Below are 21,148 nucleotides of genomic sequence, written 5' to 3' on the forward strand. Positions count from 1 at the left end.
TTCAGCGCACCAATAAAAATGAGATAAGAAAGACGGAAAATGAATAAAAGTGCCCCGATGGTTGTGCACTTTATATTTTTTTATCGTCTGGCTACGATAATTTTGCGAATGCAACTGGAGTGCACCGGGCAATATACAGTTTTATGCTCGAACAACCTGTCAAAAACCAGTGACTTTTGACAAATTTACTGCCTTCTTGAAAATTACTACCCGCAACTTATATATGCGTATATATTGTGTGATAAGGAAACAAACGTCGGTAACTTTCGCGCTGGCCCATAATGAATTGGTGGAAATGTCTTGCCGTTGCTGGAAAATCAGCTTGAAAAGGTGATAAGTGATAATTGTTTCCTTCCAAGCGTATACGTGACTTGGGACATAGCGTGGAGAAACGAAGAAAAAACAAATAACTCCAGTTAGCCGACAAATTTGCGGCGCACAATCACTAAAAGTGGGCTCTTATCAATGCGTTCATTAACGATGGTCAGCGAGTGCACAAATAAACAAGGGATATGTGCGGTTTGGCGTTCGGGTTAAATCCAAAGAAATGTGAAAAATGCACGCTAAACACATCCTTGGGCAGACGAAAATATTAAAAAAAAAAAACAATATTCAACAGGATGACAGAATCGGTTTCGAGCGATAAGGGACGAGGGTGCGCGCCTGTGAAAGGAAATTGATATCGCATGGTTAAGGAGAAGCAGCCAGTGCGACTGGAAACGACGAGAAGTGGATCTCGCGAGCCAAAGACGCTTTATTTCCGCAAATATGTGTCGCGCGCGCGGCCATCATAGTTTTGCGCCGCTCTCTCACGGCGTGTATTGATGAAACGGAGGCGAGCTTTTACTATTGATGTCTTTTATAACCCTTTTTACTGATGTGCACCCCTTAAAATTCATTCCCCACGGCTGCTTTATACGCGTGCGGGGGAGGAGGTGGCGGAGGCGAGTTTCGAGTGATTGAATCAGTCGTCAAAGCTATACCCGGCTCGTCGGTTTCGGATAGTATATGATGGTCGTCACAAGCTGCCTTACACACAAGATACAGATAGATCTCTCCGGCATGGGGGTATTGAAAGGGGTAATATAGGGGGTGGTGATAGGGAAGTATTGCTTTTCTACAAAAGCATGCGGCGGTGGTGGCGACTGCCAGGCAGGCAGGCAGGCAGGGTTGGTCGTGCGATGGTGGCGGTAGGAGGGGTTTTAGATTTAATGTTAGAAATAAGGGGGTATTAAAGATAGAGAGCAGTCGCTAATCAATAGATGCAGTGCTGGAAACAAACGACGCCGTCGCAAATCCATAAATGCCTGCGAAACACTCCGGCTGCTTGCTAGCCCGACGGACATGATGCATCTCTCTCTCTCTCTCCCCGCTCGCGCTCGCATATGCATAATTTCCATCTTGTCTCGTTATCTCGTCGATAATTCACCCTGTGATGCGTCCGTCCGAACAAAAAGAATCCGGCTCGCGCGCCATTATTTCCAAACTGGTTCCCCGTTATAGTCACTGCGAGCTATGATTGGCAACAATTATATACAAGCTGCCGCTGCCAAACATTGATATGCCCTGTTTGTGGTTAGAATTTTTTGATGCCCTTTTGGCACCTCCTGCTCTCTCATAGAAAATTAGCGTGCATTCGAGGAAAAGCACGCTCCCCTAAGCTGCATGCTGAATTCGATAATAATAAAATAAATAAAGGTCCCCGTGTCCGCTGGGGGTCACTTTTTGCCTGTGTTTGAACTTTTTGCCGCTCGAGCTGTTTTGAATTTCAAGTCTGCAGGCGCCCGGCGTCTTCTGCGGCCCTTTATCCCGGCCGGCACACAAAGCAGCACCGTTTTTGTTGCATACACACACACCAGGCGCTCATAATGACTTGACATTAACGATTGGATATCGATCAGATAATCTAATATTGTAATACCGGGTCGCTCGTACCGCCACCCACCTCTAAATGTCTTTGTCGCGCACATAAAGCAGGGCCAATAATACACACGGGGCGTTTTGCGCGCATAAAGACGCTCTGCGCGTTTGATATTTCTCCTTTGTCGAATGCATAATCCAATCATTCTAAAAACGAACGAGAGCTTTACAAGATTAATGATTCGCCCCCCTCCCTTTTATATCGGTTTGATTTTTTACAATGCAAAAACGAACAGCCACCTTCGATGTGCGCAAAATAGTACGTTTTCTGCCGCTCAGCGAGAGGCACCCCTTTTATGTTCCAGCTACCCCGCACAGCACGCACTTGAATGAAATGAATAATCGCCCGGTATCAAATAGCAAAATCGATAATTAATGACGCATTAGCAGGGCCATGCAAATGATGACGAGAGGAAAGTTTCTGCGCCTGCTGAAGATTTATTGTTAACACGACCGCGCGCACACAAAAAACATCAGCGGCAGCAGCGATTGAATCGGAGCAAATCGGGCCGAAAATATAAATGGCACTGAATCACGTTTAAATTTAACCGCGCCGCCGATACATTTCTTTCTCCATCATCAGTCTTGGTGGATATTTCTGTGCGTGGTGCCGAATAGCGCGAGCTGGGTAGATAGATTGAAGTGGATTAATAGGTGGCCAACGAAAGCTGCGTGTTCAATATATTTACCCGCGAGCCCCGCATTATAACAATCTTGGCTCAATACCCTCAACACACAAAAAATCATAATTTATCTCTAGGCGCTGAAGGAAAAACGAGACCGCGCGAGATCGGATTTGTGTTTTTCCAACTCCATGTTGTTCAGGCGAAAGGTCAATTTTTAAAACAAATGGTGCAGATAACTTTACAAGCGCTCGTTTGCAAAATGTATTAAGTCAATAAAATTTGTAGCTCTGATTACAGAAAATTTATAAGCACGCGCAGTTGGAATCGCTTGTCCTGATGCAAGAAAAGCACACACTCAATACATCTCTTCTGAATTGGCCAATGTGCAGGTTGCACTCGGACCGATATATTTACTCGCGTGGTTGGCCAACAATCGGAGAAATAAGAAGCTGCGCACAATTTACAACATTGTTTAATGCCCGCTAATTCACCGATTCACCGCCACCACCGCTTTGTTTATTTCCTTTGAACCGGCTGCTCGTTGGCCACGAATAAAAATTGCGTCGTCGCCGTTCGAGTATAGTGATCCGAATAAGAGATACACGCACCGTTCGCACATAAATCTAACAAGCGAGAGAGGTCTCTGCGTGCCCGTTTTCTGATCATCTGCCCTGTGGGGTAAAAAGCAGCAGGATCAAATAAATGTTGTTATACGGAGGGGAATGCTGCTCACTCTCTGAAAGCAGGGGTGTTTTTTCACTCAATGAGGGTTTCGCAGCCGACAAAAAGGCAACAATGCCGTCGTGCAAGTGCACCATTGTGCCACGGATATTTTTTTCTTCGATTAATAAGATATTGAGTATTTATTTTGACTAGCGTCGCGAGCCAAAATGCAGCGCGAGTGCCTCTGTTTGTTTGTTGGCACTTCTGGTCGCGTACTTTTAATGAAAACCAGAGTAATGTATATCTTGTGTGTGTTCGAGTGAACAAGAAGGTGCCGCCGGCCGCGGCTATCGAAAATAGATTATTGGCCAACCCGTGCCATTGGACAGCGAGCCGTATACAAAATTTATAATCCGCCAGTGCTCTCAAAGTGAGCCGCAGACCGGCGAATAGTGCTCGTTTTGTGTTGTCGTCCTAATATGATTCTAGTGCCAAACGGCCGCATGAAATAGATCAGACGACGACGCATTCCCAATTACTCAAGCGGCTTGCGAGCCGGCACGCTCTTTTTCTAAATAAAATATAACGAGCCGATTGTCTGGTGTTTTTCTCGCGGATCGTTGCCCCGTTGTTTTGCGCAAAATTAATGGAGGATGCTCTGACTCTCTTCATTGCGCCACATGAACCCAAACTTGTGTGTTTTTCACCTGCCACACAATCTCTGCGTGCACACACTCACACTACCGAGTGCTAAACCTATTTTCCACTTTAGTTTGGGGGTGTGTAGGTTAAGTAGTGTAGCGCGGTGCTTCTCCTCATCGCACAGTGTGTATATATGAGCTCACATGTGTCGATCGCCTGGCTGGAGGGGTGAGAGAGCAGAGAAACTCTCTTCAGGGGGTTGCAGCGGCGGTGGTTGTGCTGCAGGAAATCTCGAAATCACCGCTCCTGGTGCAGATACACTCAATTATGTAATTGGATTTCGGTGTGAAATTCTCAAATATGCTCCTGGCTGATTAATGGCAGCCTGCTCTTGCAGAGGGTTGCGAGTAACAGAAAACCAGATTTTTTCTCACGCTAAAAGAGTGTTCTGGATTGTAAAAAGAGAAACATGACACGTTTGACGTAAACTGCCACAGGAAAATAAAAATTTCGAAAACAGCTTTTAGTAAACTCGCGTAGATACCCGAACAACAAATTGCAGACGACCCTTTCATTTATCCTCCCTGTAATTATATTCTCAATCACCGCATTTACAGTCTTCGCCGGCTCGTGTTTTACAAAGTTGGTCTGTCCAGGCCAAAAACTGAAGCAAAAAAGTGCTGCCGGCACGATTTGGCACGTCGTTTGCGGTCTGCAGGGTGGTATCCTGCGCCCAAAGCAGCAGCCTGTTTGGCTGGCTGTGTATTTTAGCATTACTCTCTGCACACACACACACACACACTATAGGCCCCCACAGACCATCGCGTTACTCGACCGGCTGGCGAGAGAGCGAGAGAGAGAGTGTGTGTGTATAGTACACAGTGAGAGAGCGGCGGCGGCGGCAGCGGAGCAGTGTATGTACCTCACTCACGCACACCACTGTTTCATGTAGGGTAGGTTGGGAATTATCTGCCTCGCTTTTTTCAGCCCCGGTCGTCCGTGGTTCGGTTCAGCAGGTGCGAGAGATTCACTTTCGCCTTCGGATGAGCCGCATTGGCTCGTTATCGGCTGTCAAAAGCCTCTCCAAGCGAACGAGCGCGCCGCCGCTTCACGGCCGCTCTGATGTACAATTAAACCGGGCTCACGCACTTGGGGTGACTTCCAAAAGCTGCTAAAAGGTGTAATGTGAGGCGAAATTTTATTCAGGCAAGGAATTTTTGCCCCATTAAATCAAATTAAAAAAAAAATTTATTTCGGTGATTTAAGTAGGGATTAAAAAAAACGAGGAAATTCTCTCTGCACATGGTCATTAATTATTAATCGAAATACACCTAAAAAAATTTTCAAGTGAATTTTTCTACGAAATAAGCACCCTAATCTCTTGCACAAAGGGCACACTTCACAATAATTGACTCCCTCGGCGTGCCCTAAAGTACAAACAAACCAATCAAATTGTATACGCTGTCTGCATTTCATTCCATTTCCGCACGCGGGCCGCGGCAACCACTTATTGGCTCATTACATGCTCCATCGAGTGCGATCAATACGCGTGGTAAAATAAAAAAAATTCCACCCCACGGAAGGGGAACACAAAAAAGGGGCGAGGGGCCAAGCACCCCTCGATCGCACGCTGATCGACCTCTCAATATAGATTGATCGGTGGGCAAAAAATATTGCACGGGCGGGGCGATTTTATAAAAAATGACCACGCCTACGGTGTGATGTATGGACCAATGCTGCTGTGCAGTATAAAAGTATACGCCCACCATCGAGAGATGATAAGATCAGAGACGGCAACAGGTCCAGCAGCGCGAGAGGAGCAGTGGCGGCGGAGGCAATACCCCCAGCCTCTCAAGGCAGGCAGGTGAACGGGTTACACTCGCGCGCGCGGACCTCGCATTATGCAGGTGGGAGTGGGTGCTGCAGGAAGTGGGGCGGCCTGCCTCGCCGGCCGATCGAGTGATGCATCGCAGGTATAAACGATTGTGCTCGCGAGCAATCGGTGCGCTCCTTGCCGCATCACTGCCGCCGCCACAAAGGGGAAACGCTCAGCAAAGTCGGTTGCAAAATGACTCAATAAATGTTTTCCTATTCAAAGCATTAGCAGCAAATAACTTCAAATTCTCTTGGTGAATTACATTAAATTTCTTCTCTCAATCATTTGTTTGAATAAAAGCCATTTTTATTTGAGACTCAAATATTTGAGCCAATATTTTATTGAGTTTAAATTGTGTGACAGCTATGATTCCCAATTAAAATTACATTTTTTTTAATTAACTCATAATTCCTTGCACTGATATCTTCTTGAAACTTGAAAGCAATAAATTATTTTCAACAATATATAATATGTTTAATAAACAGAACATATTATATTTTTAAAAATAAAAGATGCCGAGAAGAATTGAAAAAATAATCTGAATTTACATTTCAATGTAAGAGGTGTGATTTTCTCTCTTTTCATCCACGGCTTCACAATCAGCGTACAGTACAGTTCCCCTTTTTCCACTTATTATTTGCGTGTATGTGTTCTCTCCATCGACGAGGCATTTGAAATTCAATTCTTGCGCGCGGCGAATGGTGATCGGCTGGGTAGGGTATTATGTTCTCAATTCTCTGCGTCCAAATCTCGTCTGCCCATCTGTCACCTGGTCGATTATTTCTAAAATAAATTCACCATTTATTTCAATATATATGCATACACACAACGCTGCTGCCGCTGCGGTAATAGAGCGAGCAGGCAGGATAAAACCGGTCCTATATTTTATTATTTCGCTCCAACCCATCAAACTTTTTAATACAAAGAGCAGCAGCATTTGTATTTTATTATTTAAGTGTGAAAGGTTTTTATTATTCTAATGCCACGGCCGAATGCTCGCTCGCTCGCTCGGCTTAAAGGGAGGGATAGTGGTGCGCGGATAAAAAATAATGGACATGATTGAGAGCTGTGCACGAATAAATTAATGGCACGACCGTGGCAAAGACAATAATGGTAATGTGGAATTCGAAATGAGAGAGACTGAGAAGGAGTAAACGTGAATCCCTCAATGTCATTTGGACAAAAACGTTCATTTCCGCCTCTGTGCAATTTGAGCTCTGCAAATGACAAAAAAGCTAAATTATTCGACTAAATGCGTCTTCTTCTTGGTCGAAAACCGTTCGGAGTAATTATCGGCGGGCTCAATTATAATTAATAACAAATATCAGATGTTCCTTTTGAAGCCAGATGGCCGACAGTTGCTGATATTTTAGATTATCATGCCCGCAGCTTTGAAATTCATCAAAGTCAAGAAGTAATCAAAAAATATATTTATGAATTCAGAATGCTTTTTGTCAGTCAATATAATAACAACGTCCGTTGCTGTTTTTCCCCCGGAGAAAAGTTATCACTCATATTGAATTTGGACGCGATTTTTTTGCGCCTGCAGAAGTGCAAAAATGAGGAAGCAGGTGCGACGACCGTATTTCAGCTGAGAGAGTAATTGAATCGAGAGAAACAGGTGGGGCATTTCTATGTGCTGCTCCTCAGCAGCGACCGAGGTGGCAAAAGGGTGTGTGAGTTTGTTTTGAATAAAAATAATAATCGATGGACGAGGCGTGGTGCATATGTATGTGTAAACGCACCATTCACTCGTGTGTTGTATCATCGCAGCAACAGCAGACACAATAACACACTCTCTCAGTCCCGCAGCCTTTCAATAAATCCAAAGTCATTCTTATTTGTATATCGACGGAATGATTTTTTTCACCACTACACACCATTCCAAGGCAAACAGAGTACTGTCTGTTTCGAGTATTGACAGATGCTTCTTCCTCGCCAGATGACCTCCAAATTTGGACGGAAAGTAAAATTCCAAGCTCCCCCACGAGGATTACTGCGTTAGACGAACGCGAAAGTGCTGCTGTTTTTGTCCTAAGTCTTTCGAGGCGTCGATTTATAACTGCTGTTGACGCAAACGGAGTCGGTTTTTGAAATCGGACACCGTCTTTTAGGAATAGAGCGAGAGAGCAGAAGAGAGGCTGTGTGTGCCTGTCTCAAATACGCCACCACTGCGAGTTTTATTAGATGTCGCGCACGAATTCAACCAGCCTGGCGCTTTACATTTGACAAACTCGCGGCTGCTTCTGCAACAGAAGTTGAACATGTGTGCCCTGTCTGCGAGAAAAAACTGTCTATGATGCTAGAAAATAAAATAATAATCATCGGCGTCTGCTGCTACTGCTGGGGAGCTGAAAAAGCGGCCCTTCAATATTAAATTGACAGGCATGATGGAGCTGCGGTTTCTCGTGATGAAAACCAAATGTGCGCATCCAGCACATCATACACATTTATTTTCTCGCTGCTGTGTTTTTATTTTCGGCGCGCACACAGCCAGGCCGTCGCCAAATGCGAAACCGATCAAGTGGACGTATCCTTTGCACCACTTGACTTCTGGCCGGAAACTTTGAGCACGGGAATTTCCGCTTAAATTAGATTAAAATCCTCTGAGCTAGAATTAGCTCACCCCTTCTTCGCATTGCAGTGCGCGGAAATGAATGGAATCCCCGCCGATTAAAAAGGTGAGATAATTTATAGCTCGTATCTCCAATTTGCGCATTCGACTGTTTTAATTTTGAATTTCAGAAACAAAGCCAGCTATTTTCGGCCGTAGGAATTATCAAAACGGAGTGATATGGCAGCAACAGCTGCTCTTACTAGCTTTTTAGCTCTCTCACACGTGTCTATTTCGAGAGTAAATATGATGAAAAAGGGTAACCAGACGCCCAATATTTCACAGAAGTCAAATTAGCCACATAAGAGGCCCCCATCGGAAAAATAAAAGAAAAAGCCGTGTGGGATCCTGCTGAACATAATGAATTTAACCCTTTGTTGTTGCTCGATCGGCTCATATGATGGATAATACTACTTCCCGGCTGTTTTATTTTCCTTAAGGATGGCAAATGGGCCGTAAAAATTCTCCGCGTTGGTCAAAGCGCGCGGCACAACTCCGGTGGCTTCCGAGAAAACACCGTATTAAATCGAAAGGCTCCAATTTATAAAGAGAAGTGATGTAATAGAGTCTCAGCCTATATTTATACCCCCCGGCAATAAACGCGATTTTTACTGCGCGGGACGATAATGTCGTCCCAATCAAAGAGATTTTCTCCGATTCCTGCTGCCTTTGAAATTCACCGCACATCCGAAACCATACCAATATCGATCTATAAAAATGTATCTCTGCTGCGTCCTCAGCGACGCACAGCAATAATATCGTGGGTACACAAATAGCCGCGCTCCAATCAAGGGCGGGAGATAAGGTGAAGACGTTTTGCTCAATCTGCTCGCCAATAAAAGGCAATGACTCTCGACTTTATCGGAATTATTTTCACACTCGCAATTAGCAGACCGCGAGCAGGTGATGATTTTTATACGCTCTATTGACACATTTTCCATTAGCAATGCTGTTACTTCCAGTAAGGCAGCAGCTCAGTGATGAGAAAAATGCATGACTCTTCAAAAGAGAATTCCGCTATCGGCAGGGAATCGAGGCAAAAAATCACGCTTTTTGCGAAATCGATCTGCCATGAGCAGGCGATTGTCGAAAGATTATTTTTCTAGCGCACCTTTCTCCGCTGCGCAAATAATGCTATAATAATAACACAGCTCGGCTGTTGCAACAATAATGAGCCGCTTTTTTCAAGCTCTACTTGCCATTTTGCTTATTAAATTCTCAGCCATGCGATACATGTACGCACGTGAACCTTATCTTGGTGTTTTTTAAATGTCGCTTGGGTATTACAAAGAGGGTAACTCAAGACGTTCGGATTTAAAAAAAAAATATTATTTCACACTTTATAGATTGCCCAGCGAGCCATCGCTGACGGCGGGATAAAATTCATACCTGTTTCTTTCTTTCTTTCTTTCTCTCTCTGTCTCTTTTAAAAATAATAATATAAGCAGCCCGAGGTGGTATTGTGTTGCCTCTCTCGCTCGCGAGTCGAGTCAGCAAAAGCCGCTGCTGCTCTTGTGGAGAAGCTGAAACTTGAACGCACAGGTCGCTTCTTAGAAAAACAAACGAAAATCCAGCATCGACAGCGTTAAATGTGATATTCCACGCCATTTGGAAATAACAAATACTTGCGGAGTAATGATTTAATGCACACATCGATGATAAGCATTCTGTGAAGTGACTCGCTTCTCGTTAAATGATCAGTTCGAATTTCTCGACACTTTTTCTAGTTGAATTCGTCCTTTTGGCAATTTTTCGTCGGGAAAAGATGCGCATCCTGAGCTTAGAATACCATTTGAAGTTATTCGAAAACTGCTACATTTTCTCATTTGAGGCATTCAAAATCGCCGATTCAGCTTTTTCCAAAGCGATGGAAAACACTCAGTGGGGGATACGTGTGTGATAGCTCTTCAAAATCGGAAATTCGCGCCTCGGCATGCATGGAGAATGAAAAATCACGTGTGTGCCATAAATTTATAATAAATATCCGCGATTGTGCAAGTGTCTATCTGTCAAACTTTCGGGAGAGAAACGAAATTTCCCTGGCAGGATAAAAATAACAAAATTTCACATGTACAACAACAAGACAGCAGCGCAAAATCGTGAACTCTCTATTATTTTTTGAATGACATTCGAGAATCGGCGAGATTGCTGCTGGCTGCACGGCACTGCTCGCTTTCGCACATATCGGGATGACTTTTGACAGCTAACAGTATAACACACGAGATATCAGCGTTGGGGGTATATAAAATTTATAATGTGAGCTGCATTATCCACGCGCGAATGTGGTGCCGGATCGAGAGCGGGCGAGAGAACAGAAACGGCAGAGATCCATCTCATCTCTATATGCCTGCTGTCATTTATATATTTCTCTTATCCGTTTCAAGCAATATCAGCACAAAATTAGACACATTGTGCTTCTCGCCTGCGCTCGCTCGCTCGCTCACTCACTCGCTCGACGTATTCAAATATTAGGTTTCTATACTCTGGATATTTCGGAACGTGATGTGAATTTAATTAGTTTTATTACTGCACCGATCTGCGCACCCCCGAGCTCGCTGACGTCATTTACAGCATTTGGCGAAAGAAAATTGATCGTCGTGCGACCTTCTGATGACGATTTCCAGCAGCATCCATGCACGATTAGATTTCTGTAGCTAACCGCATGAAAGGGCGTCGAATTTTTCGGCGCGCACTCCCCTGCATTGGCCCCAACGCTGACGAGACGGCAGATCGCGCGCGAAATGATCAAGTTTCTAATCACCGGCAATGATTGAAAAACAGCCAAAGCCTGGACTGATATATATTTGATATACCTCATGATGTCTGTGAACAAGGTTTTGCATATCATCAATTAGCATAATTTGCTTACTTCAAGTATATTAATAGTAATTTTATTCCAATGTGGTCAATTTGTTGCATTTTTTGTAGCTTATGAAAAATTCATCGAATGTAAGTGAGGGTATTGTTCCAGAACAATAAATTTTACAAATAAAAATATGGCTGAGCGCTAAAGAGGAAGAAGATACATAAAGTGATAGCAAAAAAACCTAAGTGAGCAAGCACACAATCAGTTCATTTAAATACTAATTGGATTCACAAGCGCGGTTTCTAATTGCACCAAAATTAATAAAGCGACCACCGAGTCAATTATCCGGTCGTTAGGAAGGCGAAAAAGTAGCGGGCAGACTAAAAACTGGCGGATAATAACACGAATTATTGCTCCGAGGCGGCAATTATTGTGTGCATGTGTTGAAATAATTCGGTTCGCACTTCGCGCCGACCTGCCTGCCGCCCGCCGCGTTACCATTTTCATGGCGGTTGAGAATTATTTAACACTTGTTGGACCGGATATGTTCCTGAGAGGCAGCCAACCAGCCGAGTCTTGGCGCTTGTACTCAGGCAGAAGGAGGAAGCCCCCCCCAAAAAAACCAGCGGGCCCGCATCACACGGCAATTGAATTAAAATTGCTCTGCGCGGCGAACACGTAATCACAATCAGCTCGTTGTTTTCTCCGCTGAAAACCTTTTACGGCTCGGGTGATTTGAATGCAGGGGGTCCGAACTTATTGGCTCACCTTCAGCAGCAATTATCAGCCGAAACACAATTACTGCATTATCGACTGCGCACCGGTGTCTCAGTAGTGCGAGCACCATTTTTGATTTTCCGCTGCCGGCGTGTCGCACAAATAAATTCGCTCTTTTGTGCCCGTGAGTGCATGTTCAAGCAAATGAGCGGCGATTCCTTTATTTCTGCTTCCTTTTCCTGTTATCATTATGCATTAAGCAGTCCAGCACGCATAATGGGAAAATGTCATCATCATCATCAGCCGAGTGCAAAAAGAGCCGGAAAATATTTTTATTTGGCTTCAACAGCAGCAGCCATCATTATCATTAAATCCGTGTTCAGTTCAAGCCTGGCTGCCCAGCCACAATGATGCCGCAAAAGTAAACAGTGTAAAATAAATAAGCCACCCTTGACTGTTCATCGAGGATTTCGGCACTCTGCACGCTCAGTGAAAAAATAATCAAGCAAAACTGGGCCGGCGACTTTCCTGTCGAATCTCCGCGCCTCCAAAAGCATCTGGACCGTGCAGCAAAAATATGTATTGTGCACGCCAGCCATAATTGAATTTATATGCTAAAAGCTTTTTTGCCGATAATGGCGATAATTTTCCATATATTTTTACGATATCTTTTCATTACCCGCGAGATAGAGCGTAATGCAGCCGAGCTGTCAGGGGGGTGGAATTAAAAATCAAAATGTATTGTGCGTGCACCCCCTTTGGCGGCATTTCCACCACCAGTCCCTCTCTCGGTGCTAATGGCTTCTTTTTGTTTTTAAAGCGAAGATGCCGCTCACATGCTCGGCAGATATAGACACCCCCTGGATGATGCACGCGGCCATAAAATATTGAGTAGTATTTTTATATGCAGATGAGTTTGGAAAATAAAAGCAGCTAGAGGGAGGGTGGTGTGGGGTTAGAGTTATGGCTGCCGAGATCAGCATCACGCGGTGAGGACTTTATTGAAAATGTCTGCTCGAAAAACTCATACTGCTCTTTCAAATTCTTATTTTTTTTTTTAATTTTCTATGACAGTATCAAAATACTTAATAGTATAAAAATCTTGCAATTTAAATCAGGAGCGCTGCAGAAAATAAGTCTGTTAAGAATCCCAGAAAACAAAATTTTAAAAGCAATAATTTTTTGAGATGAAAGCAATTCCTTCTCTCTGCACGTTAAAAATAGCACTCCAGGTGCTAAAAAATTAATCTCCCCGCGCACGCTTTTTATCGTGGCTATTCAGCTTTATGGGAACTTCTCTCCTTTCACACTGGCCGGAAAAATTGCCCGCTGAATTCTTTTTCCGAGAGAGGGCCTATCAGCGCGGGCACGCCAATAATCATAATACCGGTGGCAAAAGCAGCCGGTGGCGTATCGAATAAGAGCAAAAGCACCCGCGCACGGAGTCAATATGCAATAATATACCCGCTATCTGGTAATTTTTTTGCAAAAAAAATGAGTGAGAGGCGAAAGGGAGCAAAAATGATCTCGTAAAAATGATAATAACAGAAAAACCGCAGGCATCATCAATAACGTGGCGGGAATGAATGAAAGGGCCGATAATCATAATGAAGGGATAATAACATTTCTGCACGTTCCGTTATTATCATATTCATCTCGGTTCTGTATGTGTGTTTTTCAGTGAAATTTCCAATACTGCGCGCGCCCCAATTCCTGCTGGCGAATATATTCGAACGTGCCTGAGGCTACAAAGCAGTATTAATTATCATTATCACCGGCTAACAAGACTGCCGAGCTGAATAATGAGAGACGACTGGATGGGATGGGTGGGTAGATGGATTCAATAACCGATGAAAAGAAGCAAGCAGCAGTAATGATTAAATAAAACGCGAATGAATCAATCCGAAACGAAGGAAGAGAGAGACGATGGGAGGCTGCTGCTGCTTCTCTTTTAAATTAGAGGAAATCTATATACTTTGTGCGCGCACACGATCCATTCATTCCAATAAAATTACCTTTTTGTATGTGTGCGCGCGTGTTCCATCTGATGGGGCGCCCCTAATGAAAAAGCAGCCAGCAGATATTAAAATTATTAATAAAGTCACCAGCCGCGGCACAAAGGAAGACGAAACGGGGATGCTGCCGTCGGATTGAATAAAAAATACACGCGAGCAGATACACACACCCAATATTTGCCGACTGAAGAGGTAATGGATGCTGCGGCGCCGTCAGCAGCGATTGAATGGAATGAATCAGAATGAGTCGCACGGTGGAGACACGAAATCGACTGATGCTGAGAGATCGGGGAAATATGGGTGACTCACAAGGAAAACCAGCGCTTGTCGATGCCTCATATTCGATTTGAAACCGAATGAAAAGGACCGTTTGTATTGGGATTTCCTCTTAATTGGCTGGCTGGATGATTGCATCGCTTGGCGCTACGCCATTAATGTTCTTAATTTAAGTCCATGGAGATAAATTTAATGGTAAAGAAATTCTAAAACTATGCGATTTGGAAATTAATTTAAATTTAAATATAGATGGCGTTCATGGCGTCCTTTTATGAATCGAGTACACATTCAATAAAATGTATTTATTATTCTTGTCTTATCTTTCTTTTACCAGGAAATAGCACCGATCGTAAAAATACAGCGTCATTAATGAAATTGCTAATGCAGACCAAAGAAATTTTTGTTGTAAAATTTTCTAGTTTAAATAATTATGCCAACTTTTAAATAATCCCTCAAGTTTGTATAATTTTTTAGAAGGAAAACCTCCGTTACAATCCTTTTTTGTGTATGTAACTCTTTAACCAAGCTAGATTTCCTGTTTTCAATTGATAAAGCTTTATCGAGCGGAAACAATTACCATGATTACTGTTTTTCTCTTTTCATAATAAATAGGGCCGTGTGGTTTCCTTCTGGCTTTCTAAAAGTGGAATATTTATACAAAAAATGCATGGCTCTCAGTGCGGTGTCGGTCATTTTGCCGCGACACCGGCGCCGATGACTCCGACTGTATGCAAAGGCAGCTTAGATTTCCATGTGACTGAACTTACTTTTTTCTGCGGATTCCTTTGACTTTCATCATCACAACTCATTGACACAGAAAGATGAAAAATGTTCCAAAAAGCTTTTTATCATTGGCAAAAGCGAGCGAGCGAGTGGAGCGACTCTCGGATCGCGAGCTGTACATGTCTCTCTCCCTTTCTGCTTGCGAACCCTTTCATCAGCGCGATTCCGATATTATTTTATTGATTGCACATCCATCCGAGTGAGCGGGTGGGTAAACCCTCCTTTATTATTATTTAAACCCGGCCGTGCATGAAAAAAGCGGCAAAGCAGCTCTTCTCCCGTTCTCTCAGTCTGTCGGCAGTGCAAATTATAAAAATGAGAAATACAACATGAAATCAAACGAAATCACGAGCGGCTCAAAGTGAAACCGACTCTCGGTCGGTCATTCAAGCGCGAACCGCTCATTAATGATCAATTAAAAATTTACAATCACTGATCATGCACCACGCGAAAGAGAGAGAGAGAGAGACAGGAGTGGGAGAGCAGTATGCGACCAGCTGGACGGGCGTGCGGCGCGTGTTGCATACCCCGGCAGCCCAAGTGCGGGGGTACGTGCCCTTTGATTATTATTCCAGTGCGCGATCAGTCATAACTTGATTATTTTCGCGACAATGAACCGGATGCGTATCAGAACTGAGAGCTAGAAATTGTTTGCAAGCGCTCGCAATTTTAAACAAGCCGCCGCATTAGTGTCACCGGTGATGCTTCCAATATGGACTGAATCGGCCCGCAAAAAATTGGAAGTGGCGCACAGCTGCTCTCCTGTGCGTACATGCGGCCTCGCGCATGCATTTCCAGACGACAACAACAAATTTAGCCCTGTGATTAGAATCATATTGAGTCCCAAGATAGGTTTTCGTAACAAATGTTTAAATGCAGTTTTCCATTTTCAAAATAGATAGCAAATTATGATTACGGTTAAGAATCAAATTCTGCGTAGTCACCAAAACTGTAAACTAGAACAAGCAAACACTTTATATTGACGCCGAATTCCACTACAAAACCATAATCTGCTGGTTAGGGTGGGGGGACCAGTGCCCTTTTGAAACCCATTAGCCATCTCCCTACCTGCACCGCTTTGCGTGAAATTGCATTTTCATAACACATTTGGCATTGTGATTTTTCAGAGAGCAACGCTTGCCGAGAAGGAAGTATCCGCCCTGAAGGAGCAGTTGGCCGGCCAGGGTGCAGACAACAATAACAAAACCCCTTCGTCGTCCACACCGTCGTCGTCCAGCATGCCCTCCAAGCAGTCGAGCAACGAGGCCAACTCCGAGAACCACCCTGGTCAGGGGGAGTCCGGAGCTCGGCCCGGATTCGAACAGGAAATTGCAGCCAAAGAAAAAGAGGTGAGTACAGTGCAGAAAACTTTGAAAAATGTGAAGACACTAGGCGGAGCTGTTTGTCAGCCGATCGGTGGTGCGCGAAACAAACTTCTTACTGTTCTATCGGAAATAGGACGCTTCAGTGGCGGAGCGTGACTTTTAAATTAGATTGTCAGAATGATATGAATTTCGTTTCTGATCTGATTGAGATGTCTGCCTACGAATAGCGGCTTTTATTTTTACTGGAAAATTTAATTTACGGTCCAATTCAACTCTAACTTAAACTAAATTTAGTACCACCATTTTTTAAGCGATTCGAAATCAAAGTAAGTTTCCAGGGAAGCCGAAAAAATCACTCATTTTCCTCGGCCGGTAATGCTCTTTTCGTCCTCCCCCTGAAAATCAAGCGAAAAAGCGAATTCTCTGGAGCAAAGAGGGCGCCGATCACAACATTAGCCCCGAATTAGCAGCGCCGGTGCAGAAAAGCCGCTTATTTTATTATTGGCTGGCAACGCACAAAGAGCAGACAACTCAAGAATGAAAAAGGTGGCGCAAAAGTTTCATATGCGCTTTGATTTTTACCCCAGCCATGCAGGCAGGAAAATTATTTTGCCAAACTGGCTTGTACGCGCGCGTGTGTGTTTTCGAGTTTGTTGGTACACACTCTCTCGCTCTCGCACACATAACAGCAATCAGAGGCACGTTTGTCATGCAAATGTGCTGAATAAAAGAGTGTGTGTATGCGCCAGGGAGAAAAAGCAAGCGGCGAGAGAGTGCTGAGTGGCTCGAGTGAATTCCAATATACATGTTGATTTACAGCATCGGCAGGGAAATCTCGCACGGCGTGCGCCGCCGACGATAATTGCATCAATTTTACGAGAGCCGTCGATTGATTTATTTATTCTCGGGTTGCGGATATTTAAAGCGTCGCTTGGCACACGACTTCAAAGGCATTCCGCTTTGTCACGCCTCTAAAGACGATCATCTCGAGAGGTAATTGTCATTTTTTTCGCGCATTTTATGATCCGATTTTATTTACTTTTTAAAGCGTCCTTTTGTTTCGAAACGAGCCAACTTTCTCTGGCAACTCAAGATAAGCAGCTTACAATCATAGGCATCTTCCTGGAACTATCGTCTTCAGCACGGTAAATGAGAAACAATAAATCAGCAGGCCCGTGTTTTGTCTATGGTGAGAAATCCATATCAGGCGGAGTGATGCGCTCATCACAACACTCTATTTTCCAAACCAATTTCAGTGACGCAGCAAGCCAATTAATTCGGAGGAAAATAATGCAAACGTGGCTGTGACACAGATAAAAAGTAGGAAACACGATTGTCGCGACGATGTTTGCATATTATTGTGGACGGCCAAACAAGGCCGTGATTTATTCGCTTCAAGTGCGAAATCGTGTCGCAATATGTATAAAACTGCGGATGATTTCATTTGAGAGTGGCGCGCGCTCTGAAAACGTATTGACGGCCGAGCTGATGGAAAAATTGATGCGACGTGCCCACCCGCAAAGCCTTCCCGCGATCCATTAAAAGGATTATCGTGTGCAAATATTTATACAGTACTCAATTTGGGGCCGGAATGCATCGTATTTTTTATTAATTCGTTTTTGCGTGTGCGCCAAAGGCCAATGGCTTGCGATTGATGTCGCTTGACGTATGAATCCACTCGCGGATTCGCCGCGTTTTCAAATGAGTTAATGGTATTAAAAATTGGCCTGAACAAATGTATAAGGTCTTTGTTGCTCTCCCGAGTCAAATCTGCTTGTGAATAAATGATTGAGTTCCTGTGTATTTTCTGCGTTATAAATTCAATATCAGGTGATATTATGATTGATTTGAAGATTAAATATTTTTTTACATATCACTGAATCGTTACCAGGATTAATTGAATCCAATTTATCACACTTTTTTATCAAAATTTCGCAACAATTGTAGAGCCAACGTGCTACTCATTTAGAAACCCTTATCAGCAGCGCTAATGATTTCCTCTCTATACCAAATGCATGCTCGTTGTTCTCCTGCCTTGCCACCCGGCTAATATACACCCTGGTAGGCAGGCGTAATTGCTATTCCGGGCGGGTTCACAACTTAATTCGGGCCATCGTTTGCCTATATCCGAAAAATTTCCAATCAAGATAAGGCTGCTCGATCCCTATGCGAATTAATGCAAATCACGATCGACTAATTAATAATTCATAATAATGTGACTCGGTATATATATATGCATACATGCAGGCAGGCAGCGCAACGGAGAGAGGGCGCAGGCAAATTCAATTTTCCGCCTGGAAAAATCACCGGTCTTCTCTCCTCCCGATGGCTGGCTAATCTCTTCATCTCGAATTTGTAAATGCTGTGCAAAAGGGTTCGAACGGAGAGACACTCACATTCGCTTAATATATATTCTCTCTCTCTCTCTCTCTCTCTCTCTCTCTCTCTCTTTCTCTCTGTGCACACACGCATTGCCCGGTCGGATCTATATCCTGCTCGTTTGCTTTTACACTCATTTATTCTCGGCCGGCTCTTACATGACACGTCCCCCTCATCACGTACACTGCCATAGCCCTACCTTTCTCTATGGTCGTTATACATCAGCATAAGGACTAATAACATCCCGTTCTTATCGATCTCCCTCCTGATATCCCCATTCGGGAGATCAGTGGCGAAAACCCATCCGATATACAGCAGCAGTGGTCCTTGTCGTATGTGTGTGCGTGCTCGGGACTAATGTACGTATGTAGGCATATAGTATAGGCATACGTATGCCGCTCACTCTCGCTGCTTTGTGCCTCAAAAGAACCATTATTACTCGGGCTGCAGGTGTAAACGGCCGGGTGAGGATGAGCAGTGGAGTGCTGACCGGTCAGCACCTGCGAGATTGCCACTCGCACGACCCTAATTAATTTGCACCTGATTAAGTTTGGCTGCGTTTGAAAAATTGGTTAATTTTTTAATCAGCCCAGCACAAATCACGAGCTCACGTGCATTATTTTTATTTCGGTCTAATAAACGGAATTAAGTAATGAGAAGGCAAGTTTACGGCACTTGCTGCGATTTCTCGGGAAAAATTTTTAATAACAAACCTTTGGTGGGCATGAATTCATGAATTCGTGCGCACTTTTTCTCATCGCCGCAATAAAAATGTAGACACTAATTAGGAAATCGAAATTAAGGCTGGCTTGTAATGGTGGTAGCAGCGACGGCAGTTCGATATTTTGGCGTGCTTGGCGTGGCGCATTAAAAAGCCATATAACTTAATATGCATGTGCCTCCCCCGAGTCTGATTTCTTCGAAAAATAGCCATTTATAATGTGATTTCATGTTTACTTTATTGATTGGCCGCGTTGTTTTCTAATAAATAAATAAAAATTTAGTTGCCTCTGCGGCGGCGGCAAAAATCAACTCGTGAGGGGCCATAACCCTTATAATTTTATTTTCCGCTACTTTTTATTGGCCCCCGTAATGGCATTACTGGCCCAAGCAAATAATAATAGCACCCACACCAACTGATAATAATTTATTCACGAACAAACACGTTTGATTTCGCCAGCTCCCTCGCGCTGTGTTGACGCTCTCTGGTTTCGAGCGAGAGAGAATCAAACACCGAAGCGAAAAGAGAGAATACAAGAAGTGTGAAATTCTAATAATTGCGTGCAAGTCAAGTGAGTTAGCAAAGTGAAAGAGTGAGTGCGTATTAATTGCGCGTCAGGCTATAATTATTCCGAGAAAAACAATATCAGCGCGTTAGCAGGCGATCAAGTGATGCCTGCCTGCCCCCTTTTCACTGCATTTTGCTCAACCTGACACGCCAGCAAACGGTGCACTATTTCACGCACAACGAGAGCGTCGCTCGCCTCGTGCTGCTACTGCAACCAACACACTTTTCGCAGCCGTTTTCCTAATCGTAGAGACGCAGACAGCAAATAATCGGATCAAACGGTTTGGAAAATGACAAGCCGAAGAAATTTCATGAGCCACAAACAACTGATTCTAATCGAGTTAAGGTTTCATTTTATTTACCACTCAAAAGGCTCCAAATAATTCATTTTATTGCTAGGAAAATCCAATTCTAGGTGATCGCTTTCGTGAAATCGGCCGACCCGATGGGCCGCAAACCCGCCAATAATCGCCCCCGAGGCTCACCACTTAGCCGTCTGGCCAGCTGAATTTCAACGGCATTACGTGTGCACGCCACACACATCTAGTCGAAATTGTCATCAGATATTAGATATAGAGACGGATGGATAGTGTTTCAATTTCCATGGCTTCCCCCTGCGGACTGATCTGCTTGCTGCGGCCGGCACCAATCAAATTCAATTGATCAATCCAATTACACTCGGTACCAATCAATCCTCCAATTAAGGCCGCTCACTCGGCACTAAAATGTTATCAGCCGCAATCAATCAATCAATCAGTCTGTCAATCCATAAACAGCTCTCGTCGTCACCCGAATTATCGGCAGAAACAATAAGGACGAATGTGCATTTGCTGCGTTTGTCGATTATATAGAGCGCGCGGCGGTGGCGAAATCGATATCAATTAGGCGCGCAATTATAATGCATTCCCGCTGTGCGTTTGCAGCGGGCGGGTGGTGTTTGCCAATCTATGGAAGTCAGCATGGGGGATGATGTTATTGTGTGCAAGCGAATTAATCCAGTATTGCATTACCGCGAGGTGGAAAACAGAGACGTGCCGCTGAGGCGTCGAGTTTACACCAAAAATTACTCCCAAGTGTACCTGCATTAATTTTTGATACGTACGCTTATCTCCGGCCCGCATGTATTCGCGCAAGAAATATGTTTATTTTTCGATCGCTTCACTCACGCCGAAGGGGGTTCGGCTTGAGCGAGATTGATATGCATGCGGGCTATAAAGT

At 44.0% G+C, this 21,148-nt stretch overlaps 1 protein-coding gene across 5 annotated transcripts in view; it reads left to right on the forward strand.

Annotated features, from left to right (window-relative positions):
• The window catches only part of cut (homeobox protein, cut), a 43,016-nt gene that overhangs the window by 1,795 nt on the left and 20,073 nt on the right, over positions 1–21,148 (forward strand). For all 5 annotated transcript variants that reach the window (XM_065480871.1, XM_065480875.1, XM_065480874.1 and 2 more), the window contains exon 2: positions 16,066–16,287. In XM_065480871.1, the coding sequence (XP_065336943.1) occupies positions 16,066–16,287 (222 nt within the window). The remainder of the gene's footprint in view (positions 1–16,065; positions 16,288–21,148) is intronic.

This window comes from Cloeon dipterum, chromosome 2, assembly GCF_949628265.1.
Source record: "Cloeon dipterum chromosome 2, ieCloDipt1.1, whole genome shotgun sequence".
NCBI classification, from domain to species: Eukaryota; Metazoa; Arthropoda; class Insecta; order Ephemeroptera; family Baetidae; genus Cloeon; species Cloeon dipterum.